The 16,213-nt window shown below is 35.8% G+C and overlaps 1 protein-coding gene across 1 annotated transcript; it reads left to right on the forward strand.

Annotated features, from left to right (window-relative positions):
- Positions 1-35: 35 nt before the first annotated feature.
- On the forward strand, positions 36-12,543 carry LOC126819783 (trifunctional enzyme subunit beta, mitochondrial). The gene is made up of 15 exons (XM_050548018.2): positions 36-165; positions 718-786; positions 1,135-1,270; positions 1,643-1,674; positions 2,002-2,069; positions 2,442-2,529; positions 3,177-3,367; positions 5,325-5,417; positions 6,151-6,238; positions 6,983-7,107; positions 7,649-7,776; positions 8,621-8,708; positions 9,202-9,276; positions 9,944-10,108; positions 11,014-12,543. The coding sequence occupies exons 1-15, from the start codon at positions 111-113 to the stop codon at positions 11,050-11,052; spliced, it is 1,440 nt and encodes a 479-aa protein (XP_050403975.1). The 5' UTR covers positions 36-110; the 3' UTR covers positions 11,053-12,543.
- The last annotated feature ends 3,670 nt before the right edge of the window (positions 12,544-16,213 follow it).

Genomic DNA, 16,213 nt, shown 5'->3' on the forward strand with positions numbered 1-16,213 from the left:
CAAAGTTTAGACGATATCTAATTCATCAAATTAGCGAAATATTGGATGCAAGCCAGGACGTGGTGTCAGAAAGTTTAGTCACGTGACGGTCAAAGTCCACATATTTCAGCATGGCGTCCATGGTGCACAGGGTTTCTCTCTTGACCAAAAATTATGGAACAAGTTGTAAGTTATGAATTGTTGTTAGATTAAATGAAATGACAGCATTTATAAATGAATTACAGAATACTCCTGTGACAGTTTTGGAAAAGAAACCAGAAATACAATTCTGCATGGAAATGATTGCAGGGATCTTGTTTGGAAGCCTGACTAAATATTGGAAGTCCAAAGACCTAGTCATGCGAATGGGACAAAAAAGCAACATACATTAATTTGGTTCCTTGTTAAAACCATACCTTGTTAGTTATAATCTGTCTTAGTTGTAATCTGTCTTAGGTTTTTGATAATTTATGGCTGTGTAGTTGAACTAGTTTGAGTAGGACCTACGGCATAGTTCAAAATATTTCTGGCCTTTCTCATTTCTGATGGCTCAAGATCTTGGTCGTTTTATGATAACATTAACAAATAATTAGATTTCTTTTCTAATTCGCCTCTGGCTGACAGTTATCAAAATAGCCATTATGAAGCCAAAGTAGGATTTAGATATTTCAGACTGAGTTTGATGACTAGCCAGGCTTTTGATAGTGTTTATATTTTTTTCTCTTATATTTGTTTCAGTTGGTTTAAGATGTCTGAGCACATCATCTGTCCAGAATGCAGCAGGAGGAGCACCTGCAGCACAACCAGGTAGGATACCATAATGTTAGAAAGGCTGTAGGCCTACATAAAATTATATTATTACGCCTAATTATGATAGTTCTGTGTTAGAATGTAATAGATAGAAGTAGCCTAATCAAGAAATTGATTGTTGTAAATAATTAAATGATTTTCAGTTCACATTCAGCATTAAATATAGATCATTTCATCTGGTGACATAAAGGGTCTATCCCTACATGTGTTTTTTCTTAATGCGATGAATAATTAGGATAAATTTACAGACTTTTTGGATTATGATTTGATCTTTATGCAATTTGTATAAGTTGTGTAACTCATTCCCTGGCAACCTATGTTTACTGAGTGATATATTATTTCTAGGTGGAACGAAGAAGACCCTGGGAAAAAAGGGTGTTCGTAATATTGTATTGGTAGATGGAGTAAGAACACCATTCTTGATGTCGGGCACATCTTATAAAAACCTTATGCCTCATGACCTTGCTCGAACAGCATTACAGTAAGTCAACCATGTAAATCCATAATCCATGGAATTAGGATTTTTGTTAAGCCAGAATACTGTTAATTATATCTATGAAACTGTTTTGACCCCAAATCAATGTTACAAGACTAGTACCAGTACCTAAGATAAAAATATCTCTCAATATCAGACAATATCACTTGCAAGACCTCATGTAATAGTCACCTTTTTGACATCAGACATATCACTTGCAAGTTTTAGCATTCTTAATGGGATAACTTACTAGTTGTTTCATTGTTGGTGATATCAACTGAGTTACCTTGATGGAAACAGACGTCAAAAAATCTCTTTTGAATGAATTAATTAAATTGAGTCAAAATTGACTTATAATTATTTATGTTTTTATTTCAGAGGTTTGATCAAGAGAACTGGAATTTCAAGAGGTAATTCAGATGAAGGAATCTAAAATAAACACTGATAATAAAATCTGAAATTGTTTTACGGATTTGATTGAGGTGTCGAAAGTAATTGAGTCACCCTATGAAATGCTAGTGAGAATAGTTTTGCCTGTGATTTCTGTCGACTTTTTCGGAATTCCTACTATCAAACATTCCCTGTGTTAAATAATGTTTAATAGCTACATGTAAATGCCATTCAGATTTTGTATATTGTGTATTCAGATTTTGTATATTGTGCATTCAGATTTTGTATATTGTGCATTCAGATTTTGTATATTGTGCATTCAGATTTTGTATATTGTGTTTATTCAGATTTTGTAGACTATATAGTGTATGGTACAGTTATACAGGAAGTTAAAACTAGTAATGTGGCTCGAGAGGTGAGTTGATACAAACTTTGATGACAAGTTAAGTAGAGATATGGTAAATCTGTAACCACACACATGGCACGTTTGTACTCGCTGTTGCAGGATGTGGTGGGAGGGGAACAGGCATGGAAATGCATCGACGTACTCGTTGGTGTACATGTAAAAGTATCCTGGGCATTCAGAATTTGATTACGAGTAAACGGAAACACCTTCTACCAAAATGGAACATGTTATTCCTGAGATCATGGGAATCCTTCACTTTCATAAATATCAATTAAAAAACAAGCCAGAAATAGGTGCCCATACATGTATATATGAGTATGCTATGACAAAATTCCTCCTCATTTGTACTGTGTCATCCTCATTAGATTGTTTGTTTTTCAGGCTGCTCTTGGGGCAGGATTTTCTGACAGAATACCAGCTCATACAGTTACACAAGCCTGTATATCATCTAATCAAGCTATAACCACAGGTACATATTATAACAAAAACACTACAATAATTATAAGACAGGTGAATTTGACACCACCATCCTTTTTGAACAGATCTAGACAGGATTTTGTTTTAAGTTCTTGGAAGATATTTTAAAACCTGCAAATTATAATTATTCCATATCTTTTATCATAAGATAAAGTTTTGTTTTATTTAACATATGACACAATTTATATGGAATACAAGTTACTTAAGAGATTTATTTCTGGCGACGTTTTTTATTTTATTAGAGGCAGCATATATGGCAGTAGATATACACAGTAACATATATGTACTAATTAACACTAAAATGAAATCTACATACGTGTAACTTGAGGACTAGGGCCAGTTGCCGGGCCCCATTAAACTAAGCATTAAAACAGCTTTAGGCACGCAGCGCTTGTGACAATATCAACCATAGCAAATTTTACTTTCTGTGGGACCTTGTTAACTGGTTCCATTTTATTATTAGAATAGCCTACAATATGAATAGGCATAGAAATCTGGTGACCGCGGTAACCAGTCACAACATGGTAGAGATATGCTTAATCCATGCATTCATGTTTCTTAAATAATAAACATATAGCTAAAAACATGAACTTTAAATGATAAAAATTAGTTCTCGCAATTTTTGTTTGTTTAATTAAGGTATTGGATTGATAGCAGCCGGACAATGTGAATCGGTAGTAGCAGGCGGTGTTGAGTTTATGTCAGACGTACCTATCAGACACAGTCGTAAAATGAGGAAACTCATGTTAAACATGAACAAAGCTAAAACATTACCAGCTAGACTTTCACTTGTCAGTAAAATGTTCAGTCCATCTGTCTGGACTCCTGAGGTGAGACACATTTTATTTTGCTTTGATACAGTAGAACAAGAAATTATCAGTTTAGATGGGATCTATTTCAGTACGTATTTGTGTTCTTCATAACAACGGGGGTTGTAAGGTCAAGTGGTCTAACTGTAATACAATTAGTAAGTTCAGGAGGGGACCACACTACATGCTCACAAAACCGATAAGACAAACCTGTGGACAAAACAGATTTCAAGAAAATAAACAGATTGAGTGAATGGATCCAGGACACCAACTGTAAAGACCTACTGGGCTGTACTGTCCCATGCCTGTAGTGATACAGAATTCACTCAAAATTAAAAACAGAACAAATGTTAGTCCCAAATTAACTTCTGTGTGGAGTGGAGGTTGAACTCTGTTTAGAGATGTAAACTGCACATGTATTTCTGATGACTTAACTATATATACTATTCAAAAAAAGTAGGGGATATTTGATTTTGGGGGCATAATACTAAAATATGCAAATGACTACGAAAAAAGTCACTATAGAACCTAACAGAAGAAACATTTCGTTACATGTGACGCCCAAACGCACCAATAGCTACCGCATGGAATGCAGGTGATGCTTGGGATCATCATGGGGGTCCAACTCAAGATTTGCACGACTCTGACTTTGAATGTTACAGTCATTGTGGCATTGAATTCCAGGGTGGAAACATCAGTTTAATTGTTTTAGTGACCAGAAAACAAATTTTGATATGCGTAGGCTTACCCAAAATGAAAGGTTACGTGCCCTTGGCATGCTACAGATCGGCACAACACAGGCGGTTGTGGCGCGGACGATGAATGTTTCTCAGTCTGTCATAAGCAGGCTATGGTCCAGATACCGTGATACACAATCTGTACAGGACAGACCACGCTCAGGTCGACCAAGGGTGACAACTCAAGCCCAGGATCGATTTATCCGTACCTTGGCCTTGAGAAATCGTGTCATCACAGCAAATCAGATCAGCGCTCGTCCTCAAACAGACACTGGTGTGAGAGTGAGTGGCCAGACGATTCGGAATCGACTGCATAGGGGTCACCTTCGCGCCCGACGTCCTCGCGTGATCTCTTGTTTGAGAGATCACCACATTCAGGCAAGACGTCGTTGGTGTAGGGATCGTCAACACTGGGATAATCGACGCTGGAGCAATGTGATGTTTTCAGATGAGTCAAGGTTCACTGTTGATTTTTTGGACAGACGTAGGAGGGTGTGGCGTCGTCGAAACGAGCGCTTCCAAGACGTTAACGTCATCAGACATGATCGATTTGGGGGTGGTTCTGTTATGGTGTGGGGAGGCATTACTGTTGCTGGAAGAACGGCTTTACATGTTGTTGCAGGGCGTGTTACAGGCCAGTACTACCGGGACAACATCTTGGCAGTCCATGTTGTGCCGTTCGCACGACGTCATGGCTGCCGTTTCATCTTCCAGGATGACAACGCAAGATTTCACAGGGCCAGGATCGTTACAGGTTACCTCCAACAACAGAACATCACCACATTACCTTGGCCAGCACTGAGTCCCGACCTCTCCCCAATCGAGCATGTCTGGACAGAGGTTACGTCAACGTCAACAACGTCCTGCCAATGTCCAAGAACTTGCTGCTGCGTTGCAACAGGAATTGGACAATCTGGACCAAAATGACCTTAGACCTCTCATTAGGAGTATGCCACGTCGGATCAATGCTTGTTTGGCAAACAGAGGAGGATTTACCCGTTACTGACTTGGTTGTGATGCTGTGGTAACTTTGCTGTTTGACCCCGGGTATCATTTTACCCTTATAATGGTCAGTCTGTGCCCTACTTAGTCTAACGATCATTTGGAATAAATCGATGAATGTGAACTTCATTTCATTTTGTCATTTGTTTCTTCGTCAGTTTCATTAGGTGACTTTAATAACACTTAAAAATCAAATATCCCCTACTTTTTTTGAATAGTATATTTGTTTTCTTCATTAGTTGCCTGCCGTAGCTGAATTTTCAACCGGAGAAACCATGGGCCATTCAGCTGATAGATTATGCGCTGCTTTTGGAGTCAGCAGACAAGAACAGGTAAAATCTTTTTTGAGGAAATCTGAATGGGATCCTCTATCTAAAACTTTGAGTAAAATTTACAATTAATGCCTCAAAAGAGTAGCATAGTTTAAAAAATAAACATTTCATTCCTCAATAATTAAAATGTTATTCTTCAAGAGAGGGAGAGAGAAAGAGAGGGAGAGAGAGATTAATGTCCATGACACAAACTAGGCCATTTCAGGACTAACATATGGTTCAATTTTATTTCAATAATTCACTTGCTAGTGGGGGTCTTTAGCAGTGGGAGGTGAAAGGAGGACCCTACAACCAGGGAATCGAAACCATGCCAGTTGACTCAATGACAGACCTTTTGATCCAACACGCACATGTTAACCATTCAGCTACCCACCCATCCTTGACATACAGGGTGGTCTAGTGGTCTAATGCATTAATGAGTCAAGTTGTGTGGTTTCACTCCTACACTTGTAAGCGGCAAGGAGTAAGGTCACATGCCTAACCATCGTGGATTTTCGCAGGATCCTCTGGTTATCTCCCAGTGCTAAACTTTTAAATAAAGTTATACCATGTGTTAGTCCCAAAATCACCTAATTTGTGTCGCGTGGACGTTAAACTCTTGCTAGTATAGTCTAAAAATGAACTTCTTTATGAGCGTAAATATAATATGCCAAACCTTCTTGCATAACCATAAATATAATATAAGTCAAAGATGTAAAAGTTGAAATATATTAAATATTGTTTTTGATTACAGGATGAATTTGCTGTGAGATCACATACCTTGGCCGACGAGGCTACAAAAAAAGGTTATTTAACAGATAGACTTGATTATATAGTACCAGGTATGTGCAATAAACAGTTTGTTGTTTGATTATTTAACGATTCTGCTCAGACCACATCATCAGGACTGGCAGGAACTAAATTCCATTTTACATGATTTCAATTCTATCAATTTGGAATGTTCCCTATTCACAATCAAGTAACCCCTAAAATATAAAGTACCGTCAACTGGATAGTTTAAGTCTGGTTCCTGCTTGGAATGGGTTGCTCATGGTGAACTGACGAGGTGTTGCTATCTGAAAGACTAGGCAAATTTTCCTTTAACAACATTAAATATTCTGTAAGACATCAGGGAGCTGCAATGGCTCAGTAAGACGTTGGTTCACTAACCTGGAGGTCCCATGTTTGATCCTGGTGTTGGCCAAGAAATCTGATAGGGATTTTCTGGCCTGGTTCTCTCCTGTCAGTGGTGCAGGACAGCATAATATAGTCATTCGAATGGTACGAAAAACTGAGGTCCCATGTACACATTGGCGTGCACGTAAAAGACCCCTTGGTATTTGGGGAATTCGATATAGTAGAATCTCCCTCCCTCATTGCACACTGCATGTCATATGCCTGTCTTAATTAGCCTGGTAGGACCCAAAAATGGAGGATGTTAAACCCCATTTCATTTTCATCGTGTCTCTGCTTTTACTATGTCTTTACAACAAAAGGAAATATACCAATTTAATGTGAACTCAAATAAAGGAAAAGTTGTATCACATGTTCTTTTGTTCATGCCATGTTCATTTTCACCTTTTTAGGTGTTAGTCAACCAGTCACCACAGACAATGGAATCCGACCATCATCTATGGAAAAAATGTCTAAACTTAAAGCTGCATTTATCAAACCACATGGCACCATTACAGCAGCTAATGCCTCATTCCTTGTAAGTAGACTCAGATCTGCACTGTAACGTGGGTATCATTTAATGCTTGTAAATTGGATGCTTGTTGTCGAAATTAAACGGTCAACTTTAAACTTGACACATGTTCAAATTAGATGATTTGGTGTGATTTTAGACGATTTGTACGAAATTTGAAACAAAGATTTGGTATTTAATGGATGTGAAAGAAATTAGGGTTAAATATGCAAGATTAGATGAACCCCAAGTTACAGTGTTTGGCAGAGCAGTAGATTAGGGAGAGTCTTATTTTCAGGCCTTTTAGCTAGGTTGGAAATTTGCACATGCTGAATTTTAGACACAAGGGACTATTTCCTAAACATGTACTGAAGAAAAAATCTAGCGTAATCTAAGCTGGGTGTAGTTGAAAGACAATTGTTGACAGTTCGCACATACACACCAAATGTCATAATGTTATATATTATAGGAAATTATTTGTAGATCTTGATATTTACAGCCTTATTAACTTATAATGTTAGTTTATTGACAGGGTTTGTATTGTTCACTCAATTTGTTTTCTGTCTAGACTGATGGTGCCTCTGCTTGCTTGATTATGTCTGAAGAAAAAGCACTTGCCATGGGATTCAAACCAAAAGCATATCTCCGAGACTTTTTGTATGTTTCACAAGATCCAAAAGATCAGCTTTTACTTGGGTGAGTGGCTAAAAGAATTATACGTTAAATGTAATTCATGTTTGTTATACATTATGTTGTATAATAATATGGTAGTAAGCTTTGAGTGAGTTATTCTTACAAATCATGGTAGTGCGCAGTGCCGGATTTAGGTGAAGATAGGCCCTGGTTATTAGATACCCTCAGGACTAGAGTAAGATGAAAGTGTGTATTAATCTTAATTGAGTACAGCCGAGGAGAATAATAATAACATGTATATTTATATAGTGCTAGTAGTATTCCATGCACAGAGGCCTGCGCACAGCGCATACAATTAAATGAATTAATAATAATGATAATTAATAATAATTAAGTAATATTGACGGATGTTTAAGACTACAGTGCGTGTAAGAGAAAGGCTTATGACTGTGTGAAAAATATTATACGGCTTGGCTGATGGCCCCACCGACCTTAAGGCCCAAACCTTCAGCCTGCTAAGCCTATAAGTAAATCCAGAACTGGTAGGGACTCAAAAAGTTGAACCTAGCATTTTAAAAAATTTGCCCTTATTGAAATGATGCTGTATAGTAAACAACCCATCCGTTAATCCATTATAGATGCTAAATTTATCATCCGATTGATTTGAAATTTATACACAGTGTTCATGAGACCAAAAAGATATCTGATAACTGAAACAGCTAAAGTTATTGTTTGACTTGTTCGTTCATTGAGGTTTAACGTATCCGGAGAAACTTGCAAGAGGGGCCAAAATGGTAGGCTTATCTCCCTTAGGTAGGAGACGGGAGAGCGATTAGGAGGCTTATTCGATTATGTTTCCTTTGGTCGTCTGCCTACCAGTTCATGTTTTATATGATAATAATTTCAGACCTGCCTATGCCACTCCAAGAATTCTAGAAAAAGCCGGATTAAAACTGAGTGATATAAGTGTGTTTGAATATCATGAAGCCTTTGCCGTAAGTTACCACACTTGTCTATTTTTTCATATCATTTCCAAAAAGAATTTAACTATTTAAAACTGAGAATTGTATATGATGGATTTTGAATCCCTTTCGAACTACAATATTGCAAAATATTGCGTGCGTGTGAAACCATAAGGTTTGCCATTGAGTCGAGTGGCATGGTTTTGATTCCCCACATGTACATGACGAGTAGGGTTGTCTTTCCAACCTTGTGGGTTTTCTGTTGGTCCTCCGGTTTCCTCCACTTCTTAAAGACCCCTATGCACAAGCGAATTATTGAAAGAAACTTAAATCATATGTTAGTCCCAAAATGACCTAGTTTGTGTCGTAGATGTTAAACCCCATTTCTCTCCCTCTCTCTTATTAAGTTGGTGCATACTCTGTAGCCTTGTGTCATCTTTTTGCCTAGAATATCCCTATTCCTGGGATTCACAGAATGCACGAGTTCTAGTCTCAGTAGATTAATTGTGTGTGTATTTATTTTCAGGGCCAGATTTTAGCCAACTTGAAAGCCTTAGAGAGTGATAGTTTCTGCACCAAACATATGGGCAGAACATCAAAGGTAGGAATGGTATTTTAATATTAGTATCCTGACATGAAAGCCTTTATAAAATATAAAACATTCTTATGAGTGAGTTCACACTAGTGGTTTTATATCTATAGAACAAATGTGTCCTATTAGTTAGATATTTTGCGTCAATAGATAACTCACTATTAAAACAAGTCTAGACCTTATTCATGTAGGATTTGTCCTTCGATCTGACTAATAATTCTTCTCAAAATAAAAGAACCCTTGACAAAGAGTAGACTGAAAAGCTGCTGTCCTGGCAAACTTTTCGTTTATGGAGCTTGCCTGTCTTCATTAGCTCAGATGGTGCGTCGTTCATTAGTAGGGTTTTTTACGTTCACTTCCACCTTGGGTGATATTGCAGACAAGTCAGTTGGTGCCAAAAAGTAGGATATTTTTCCCCATATCATTTTCAATAACTACCAGAAAGTCCAGCTCAAATGAAATAATGGCACATGTCAGCTATGTGGACTCTTCTAAACTTTAATCCTGGTGTGTTGTTGCTTATTACAATTTTAATGTCAAATATTATTTAGGAGTTCTTGTATGTGAAAATGTCCTTTTAAAACACGATAATAAAATTTGATGTGAAAAAAGTGAGTGGATCATCTTATCCCTTTGTCCTGGTATTATAATCAAATTCTTGTATATTTGTTTTTAGTTTGGTGCTCCACCAATGGATAAATTTAACCTTTGGGGTGGATCATTATCATTGGGTCATCCATTTGGAGCCACTGGTGTTCGATTAGTTACAACAGCAGCCAATCGTTTGAAGGCAGAAGATGGACAGTTCGCTTTAGTGGCTGCTTGTGCTGCCGGAGGAATTGTAAGTAAATGACTTATATATTAAAGTACATCTTTTAATGATATTCATACATATCTCTTCCATAGTAAATGTGTGTGAATTGCATTTCTTGGAAAATATCAAATTTTTCACTGTTTAATACATGCTAATTTGTACTTAGATTGATAATTTATCATTTATTAATTAAGAAAACAAATTCAAAATATTAATGGTAGATAATCTCATTGGTTGGATTCAATCAGATTAAAAATAGACCTATCAATTAGATTTTGCAAAATATAAAGATGGCAGTGTACCATTTATATAGAGAGCAGTAAAGATTATGTAAATTCAGCTCTGCAAATATTAAGTACTGAACAAAACTTATATTCTTATTAGAGATTCAACTTTTACAGTATTGTAGTTTGCAAAGATTTCCTATATCAATCAAATTACGCTTAGAGACATAAAGTGTTGGTCGAGATTTTTTCTCGAGATTTTTTCTCGGGATTTTTCACCTTGGTTTTTCCTTTGTCCGAAGTATAGTCAAGGAACACTAAAATTGAAAGCCAAGGTCTCATGTACACATTAGCGTGTATGTAAAGAAGAACCCTTTACAGTTAGAATTCTATGAAATGTAGGAGAAATGACGCTGTTTGGTAAAATACATTGCAGAAAAGTATGATGTGTAATCCCATTTCATTCCATAAAGGAGAAATGAGAAATTGTTCAAATCTATTTGCCATCATTAAGAATTTAAATCATTGCAAATCACTTTGGCTAATCAATGGTCGATAAAAACATGTATAATTTGAGGGATAACAATATTGCTATGATCATACAAATGTACATTTAGTATTATTTCAGTGTTCAATCGATCGACTACTTCTCAACTCCTCAGTATCAGGGTACTACATTATATATTGAGGTTATGATTGTTTTTCTAGGGACATGCTTGTATAGTTGAGAGATATCCAGGAAATTGAGAAGATGTAGACGGAAGGTTTACGAGTAATCATGACAAAGTGCTGTGTAAGGGGAGATAATTTGTAATCAACACCAATACAATATCATCGTTACACCAACTAATTTATTATATCAGAGATCTTTCTGTTTTCTATTTTGTTTATTTAACGAAAAAAAAAATAATTGTATTTTCATAACTTTCGTGTCTTGTGTCCATTTTTTATAAGCTAGCTAAATTTACCCATGGAGAATATAAGTCTATAATCGTCATATTTAGATCATGCTTCAACTTGGTTGTTGATTGAGAGTGGTTGGATTGCTGAATGGTTAGCATGTGCATGGTGTCATTGAGTCAACTGGTGTGGTTTCGATTCCCTGGTTATATGTGACAACGAGTAGGGTCACCTGTCCATCCTCGTGGGTTTTCTCCGGGTCCTCCAGTTTCCACCCACTGCTAAAGACCTCTATGCACAAGCAAATTACTGAAATAAAAATGAACCATATGTTAGTCCCGAAATGACCTAGTTTGTGTTGAGTGGCGGTTAAACTCCATTTCTCTCTCTATCTGGTTGTTGATTGGTTCTGTTGTAAATTTCATGGAGAATATATTTTTAAAGGATTGTATTTATATGTCTATAATCATCGTGGTTAGATCACAAATTACTGTGGTGGTTTATCTCAATCCAGGAATTACACGGTGAATATAGACTCATATTGACCATGGGGAAGTAGAGTCCAGACAAACCCAGAGATCGCATATTGTGTTAAATTGTAAGACAGTCATTCCAACTTTTTTAAGAGAACAAAAGATTTTTGTTTATTTAATTCTGCTAATAATATTGTTTTGAATGCGAAGCTAAATCTGTTATATTTGTTAGTTTTGTTTCCTGACCGTATTTCATGATTAAATTAAAACTATTGTTTTGAAATAGTTGCTACTTTAGAGATCTTCTTAGTTTATGTTTCATTGAGATTTTTGATTCAGACGATGATTGATATTTATATGGGTACAATATACGCTCAATTGTTTAAATATAAATAAGGCCAAAATATGAAAAATACTTGAATTTACGGTTACCCTACTGACCCTATTTTTTTAAAATCAAAATCACTGACTCTAAACTTTTTTCTCTCATATCCTTGGTATAGGTGTGAATTTCTCTAGACACTGAAATATTGGTATTATTTTCATGAATCTTACTCAGCAGTTAAGCTAGAAATTATAAGAAATCGATAATACCAACCCCACTAAAAAATTTTTTTAAAAATTCCGACCAACCGACCCTAATTTGTTGGGCCAAGTAACCGTAAACACAGGTTTTTTTTTTTTATCTTGGCCTAATATATAGATAATGATTAATCATTTTAAACGAATGTATATCAATAATTGAAGTAATATATTGTGTAGATATAATTGATTGTATATATTAACGCCATGAGTCTGTGCTGTGTGAAAGGTTGTCTGATTGGTCTATACATGTACCATAATAAATATTAATATAAACAACAAAGTACTGTTTTTTCTTTTTACACGCCCACGTTTTAATGTGGTCAAATAGTGCTTTCGCCCTGTCCATCCATCAGTCAATTTATATGTCATGTTAGCATAAAAAAAATACATGACACTAAAATGGCACTCGCACAAACTTGGAAGGATTCATCGGTTGACCTGATTGGTTCTGTGTCTGGGATTTGCCAATCTGATTAAAACAGAGAACCTATTTCGTTTTGTATTTTATAGTTCAAAATTTTGTTTAACTGGTCAGATCTTCATGTAGTGTATGCCATCGAAAGTATAAAATAAACGAAATATAGATCTCTATTTTAACCAGATTGGAGCTAATGAAGATAGACATATACCATCAGAGTACTATGAGGGGGAATTTTGCATGGACAACAGAGTTTCTGCTGACTGTTCGTTTTATTCCACTGCCAAGGGTTCTGTTATGTCCACGCCACTGAGTACACAGGACCTTGTAATTTCCTTCCATCTCCAGCTCATATTGGCTTTTAAGTGTCGGCAAAAGTGAATAAAATAACTTTGCTATACCCCAGGCAAATTTTCTCCCAACTGGGCTCTGATTTTCACCGTCTGACAAAGATAAATTAACATTCAGGAAATAAATATATTTATTCAGAATGTAAACCATATTACAAAATATATCCTTAAAAACAATTTCTTTGGATGTTTGATGGTGATTCCAAAGTTCACAGAAATGTTATTGAAATACTGTAGAAAAAAGAAAGAAATGAACAAAGTAATGCATCACCGATACAGGTAGGGTTGGCATTAGAATATTTCCAGCTCTGTGTGGAGTAGGTTATGGGTACAGTCACCCTCCACCCCCTCATGAGACAAGTCTAATTGTGTTCCAGTGTTAGCAGAATTATGGATCTTAGATTTCAAATAGTCAAATCCAAATAAGAAAACTGGACAGTTTAAGGCCGAAACGAAAAGGATGTTGATGATGAAACACATCCACCTTAGTTTTTGGTTGCACACCTGTTGATGTCAAATTCACTACTGTTCAGAATTTTTCAATGTCTGTGGGATGGTATTGGTGTGATGAACGTGCATCGCCCCTCATAGGCCACATTTGACGAGTTATCTAATGCACACACTTTAGATCATTAGGTCCGTTCATTTCTTGGTTTACAGTAACAAAATAATCGAGTATCACAAAAAAATATTTAATCTCAAAGTTTTTACAGATTATAGAGTTGATTTGTAAAAAATATATTTTGTTGAGTACCTTTCGTTTTAATAAATAAAAATATTTGTAATGTTTTAAAAATTTTAAATATATCTTACAATAATTTCAGATCAAGTTTATATGATATTAATCAATTATTATAAATCTTTAAATACTATTACAGAAAGTATTTTCATGATATTCTAAATCAGGGATTCCCAACCTATATATACTAACAGGTTATATACACTAACAGGTTCCTTAGTATATTTTACATATTCAACTTCCACCCTCATACATTTACTCTGAATCTGTTTCATCAGACTGCCCATATTATTGAAGTAACATTTTACTTCAATAATTCGCTTGCACATGGTCTTTATTAGCTGTGGAAGGAAACCAGAGAAACCCATGAGGTTGGACAGGCAACCCTACTTGTCACATACAAGGAGTGGGGAATTAAAATCACGCCACTTGACTCAATGACAGATCTTGTGATCTAGCAAGCACGTGTTAACCCATTCAGCCACTGCTCCCCTATATTAGAGGCGTTAGGACTTTTGAAATGCCTACAGTAAATTTTCAGGGGGGTTGGATGGCCGAATGGTTAGCACGTGCGCATTGTATCATAAGGTCTGTCATTGAGTCAACTGGCATGGTTTCGATTCCCCGGTTGTACATGGCAAGTTTTCTCCGGGTCCTCTGGGTTTCCTGCCACTGCTAAAGATCTTTACACGCAAGCGAATTATTGAATTAAAATTGAACTGTGTTAGTCCCGAAATGACCTAGTTTGTGTCAAGTGGACGTTAAACCCCATTTCTCTCTCTCTCACAATACATTTTCACAAAAAGTTTTGATAAACTTTTTATTCCAGAGATCTGAAGCAGGCGCAGCTGACCCCTGAGGGTTCCAAGGACTCCAGGTTGGTAAATACTTGTTATAAAAACTGACAGATTTTATATTTCATGACCCTCCTAGACTCCAGGGTGGGAAAAACTATTCTAAATATTGACAGATTTATATCTTATAGTGATATATAAAATAAACACACACACTGTATTTACAAGATACTTTAAATAAAGTGTACGGCCCATTTTCCATGTACTTGTTTTTCCGCTCACGTTTTTAGTCTGTGACAAAGTCAGTCTGATGCAGATGTAATGGGGCCAGTTCCATATGACTACTGAAAACATCCACGGAAATGCGTACATGGAAAACAGGCATAAAAGTTTTGGAATGTTTGACTACAGAACACAAAGATATATATATATATTTACTATTAAATAATCTTATTTATATATTTCTATTGCTGTCTAAAGAAAATACTTTGAGAGTATTCTAAACATCTACAGACTTTAAAGATGCATCATGTAAGATTTAGATAAAGAGATGGCCATTCTCGCTATAATAGTTTACAAATAGATAATGAAAAATGAATATATTGAAATTTCATTCAAATCACTTTATTCTGATCGGACAAAGCTATGATTGAATTTTTGACAATAGTCTCAACTGTCAAGTACGATTGCCATGATAATAAACAAAGTCTCAACTTTCAATCGGTAATCTCTGTGAATGACGGCCATACAAATATTTAACGAAGATATGGCCAACATTGTCTAATTCATTCAATATCCTGGGAGTTGATTATGGGCTTGTCATGTGAATAAATGTTTAAAGCCAGAAAAACGAGCTGCAACAGGTAGATTTAACACTTACATAATGCATCTTTAAGTCAAGTATGAGTAATAAATTATACTTTAGTTGTATTCAACCCATTTACTACATTTTATAGACAAATCAAAAATCATGTGACTAAAATAATACAAACAATCAGGGCCATTTTAACAGAATTATAGACCTTCTGGTAAAGCAGTGCACTAGGGTCCCCTACTTACACAATCACTCACATGAATAAAAATATAAATGGTCGATAAATATATACACAAAAAAAAAAGATAAGCCCCCCCCCCTGTATTTTTCACAATGACTTGTCTTATGAGGTTTGGCGTTGACGCCCTGATAATATAACCTCAGAAAAACATATCATCGGTGGGGAGTCAAAAGGTCGTATCTGGATTTTGCGAAAATTGTCCAGGAGAGCCAAAAAACACAGAGGTTAAGAATCAAAATGTCTAATAAAACCGTCACGTCAAAATGTTGTATGTAAAATGTCGTATTTCTGAAGCTTTTCTTAAATATTTCTGTACAAAGTGTATGTGTAGCCATTAAAACAATATGTAACTATCCGCACGTATCAAGCTCAACATTCAGTGCAGAAATAAAGAGTGAAAGCTAGTTATTTGCAATTTTATACAGCAAAGACGCATCTCAGGAAAATATTCACCTTTACCTGCTTCAATTTCATAGAATTCACACATATTTAACTATAAAACAACACTGACTACATTTCGTTTGATTGCAATACTTCGGTTAGACACAAAGTTGATTTTTTAAAAAAAAATATGACATTTTCACTCTTAATATA

The sequence above is a fragment of the Patella vulgata genome, chromosome 4 (assembly GCF_932274485.2).
Source record: "Patella vulgata chromosome 4, xgPatVulg1.2, whole genome shotgun sequence".
Classification (NCBI taxonomy): domain Eukaryota; kingdom Metazoa; phylum Mollusca; class Gastropoda; family Patellidae; genus Patella; species Patella vulgata.

Coding starts and splice junctions, on each gene's coding strand:
- LOC126819783 (XM_050548018.2), top strand. CDS start 111: ATGGCGTCCATGGTGCACAGGGTTTCTCTCTTGACCAAAAATTATGGA. Junction 1,271..1,642: donor CTTGCTCGAACAGCATTACA/GTAAGTCAACCA, acceptor TTTTTATTTCAG/AGGTTTGATCAAGAGAACTG. Junction 6,239..6,982: donor ACTTGATTATATAGTACCAG/GTATGTGCAATA, acceptor TCACCTTTTTAG/GTGTTAGTCAACCAGTCACC.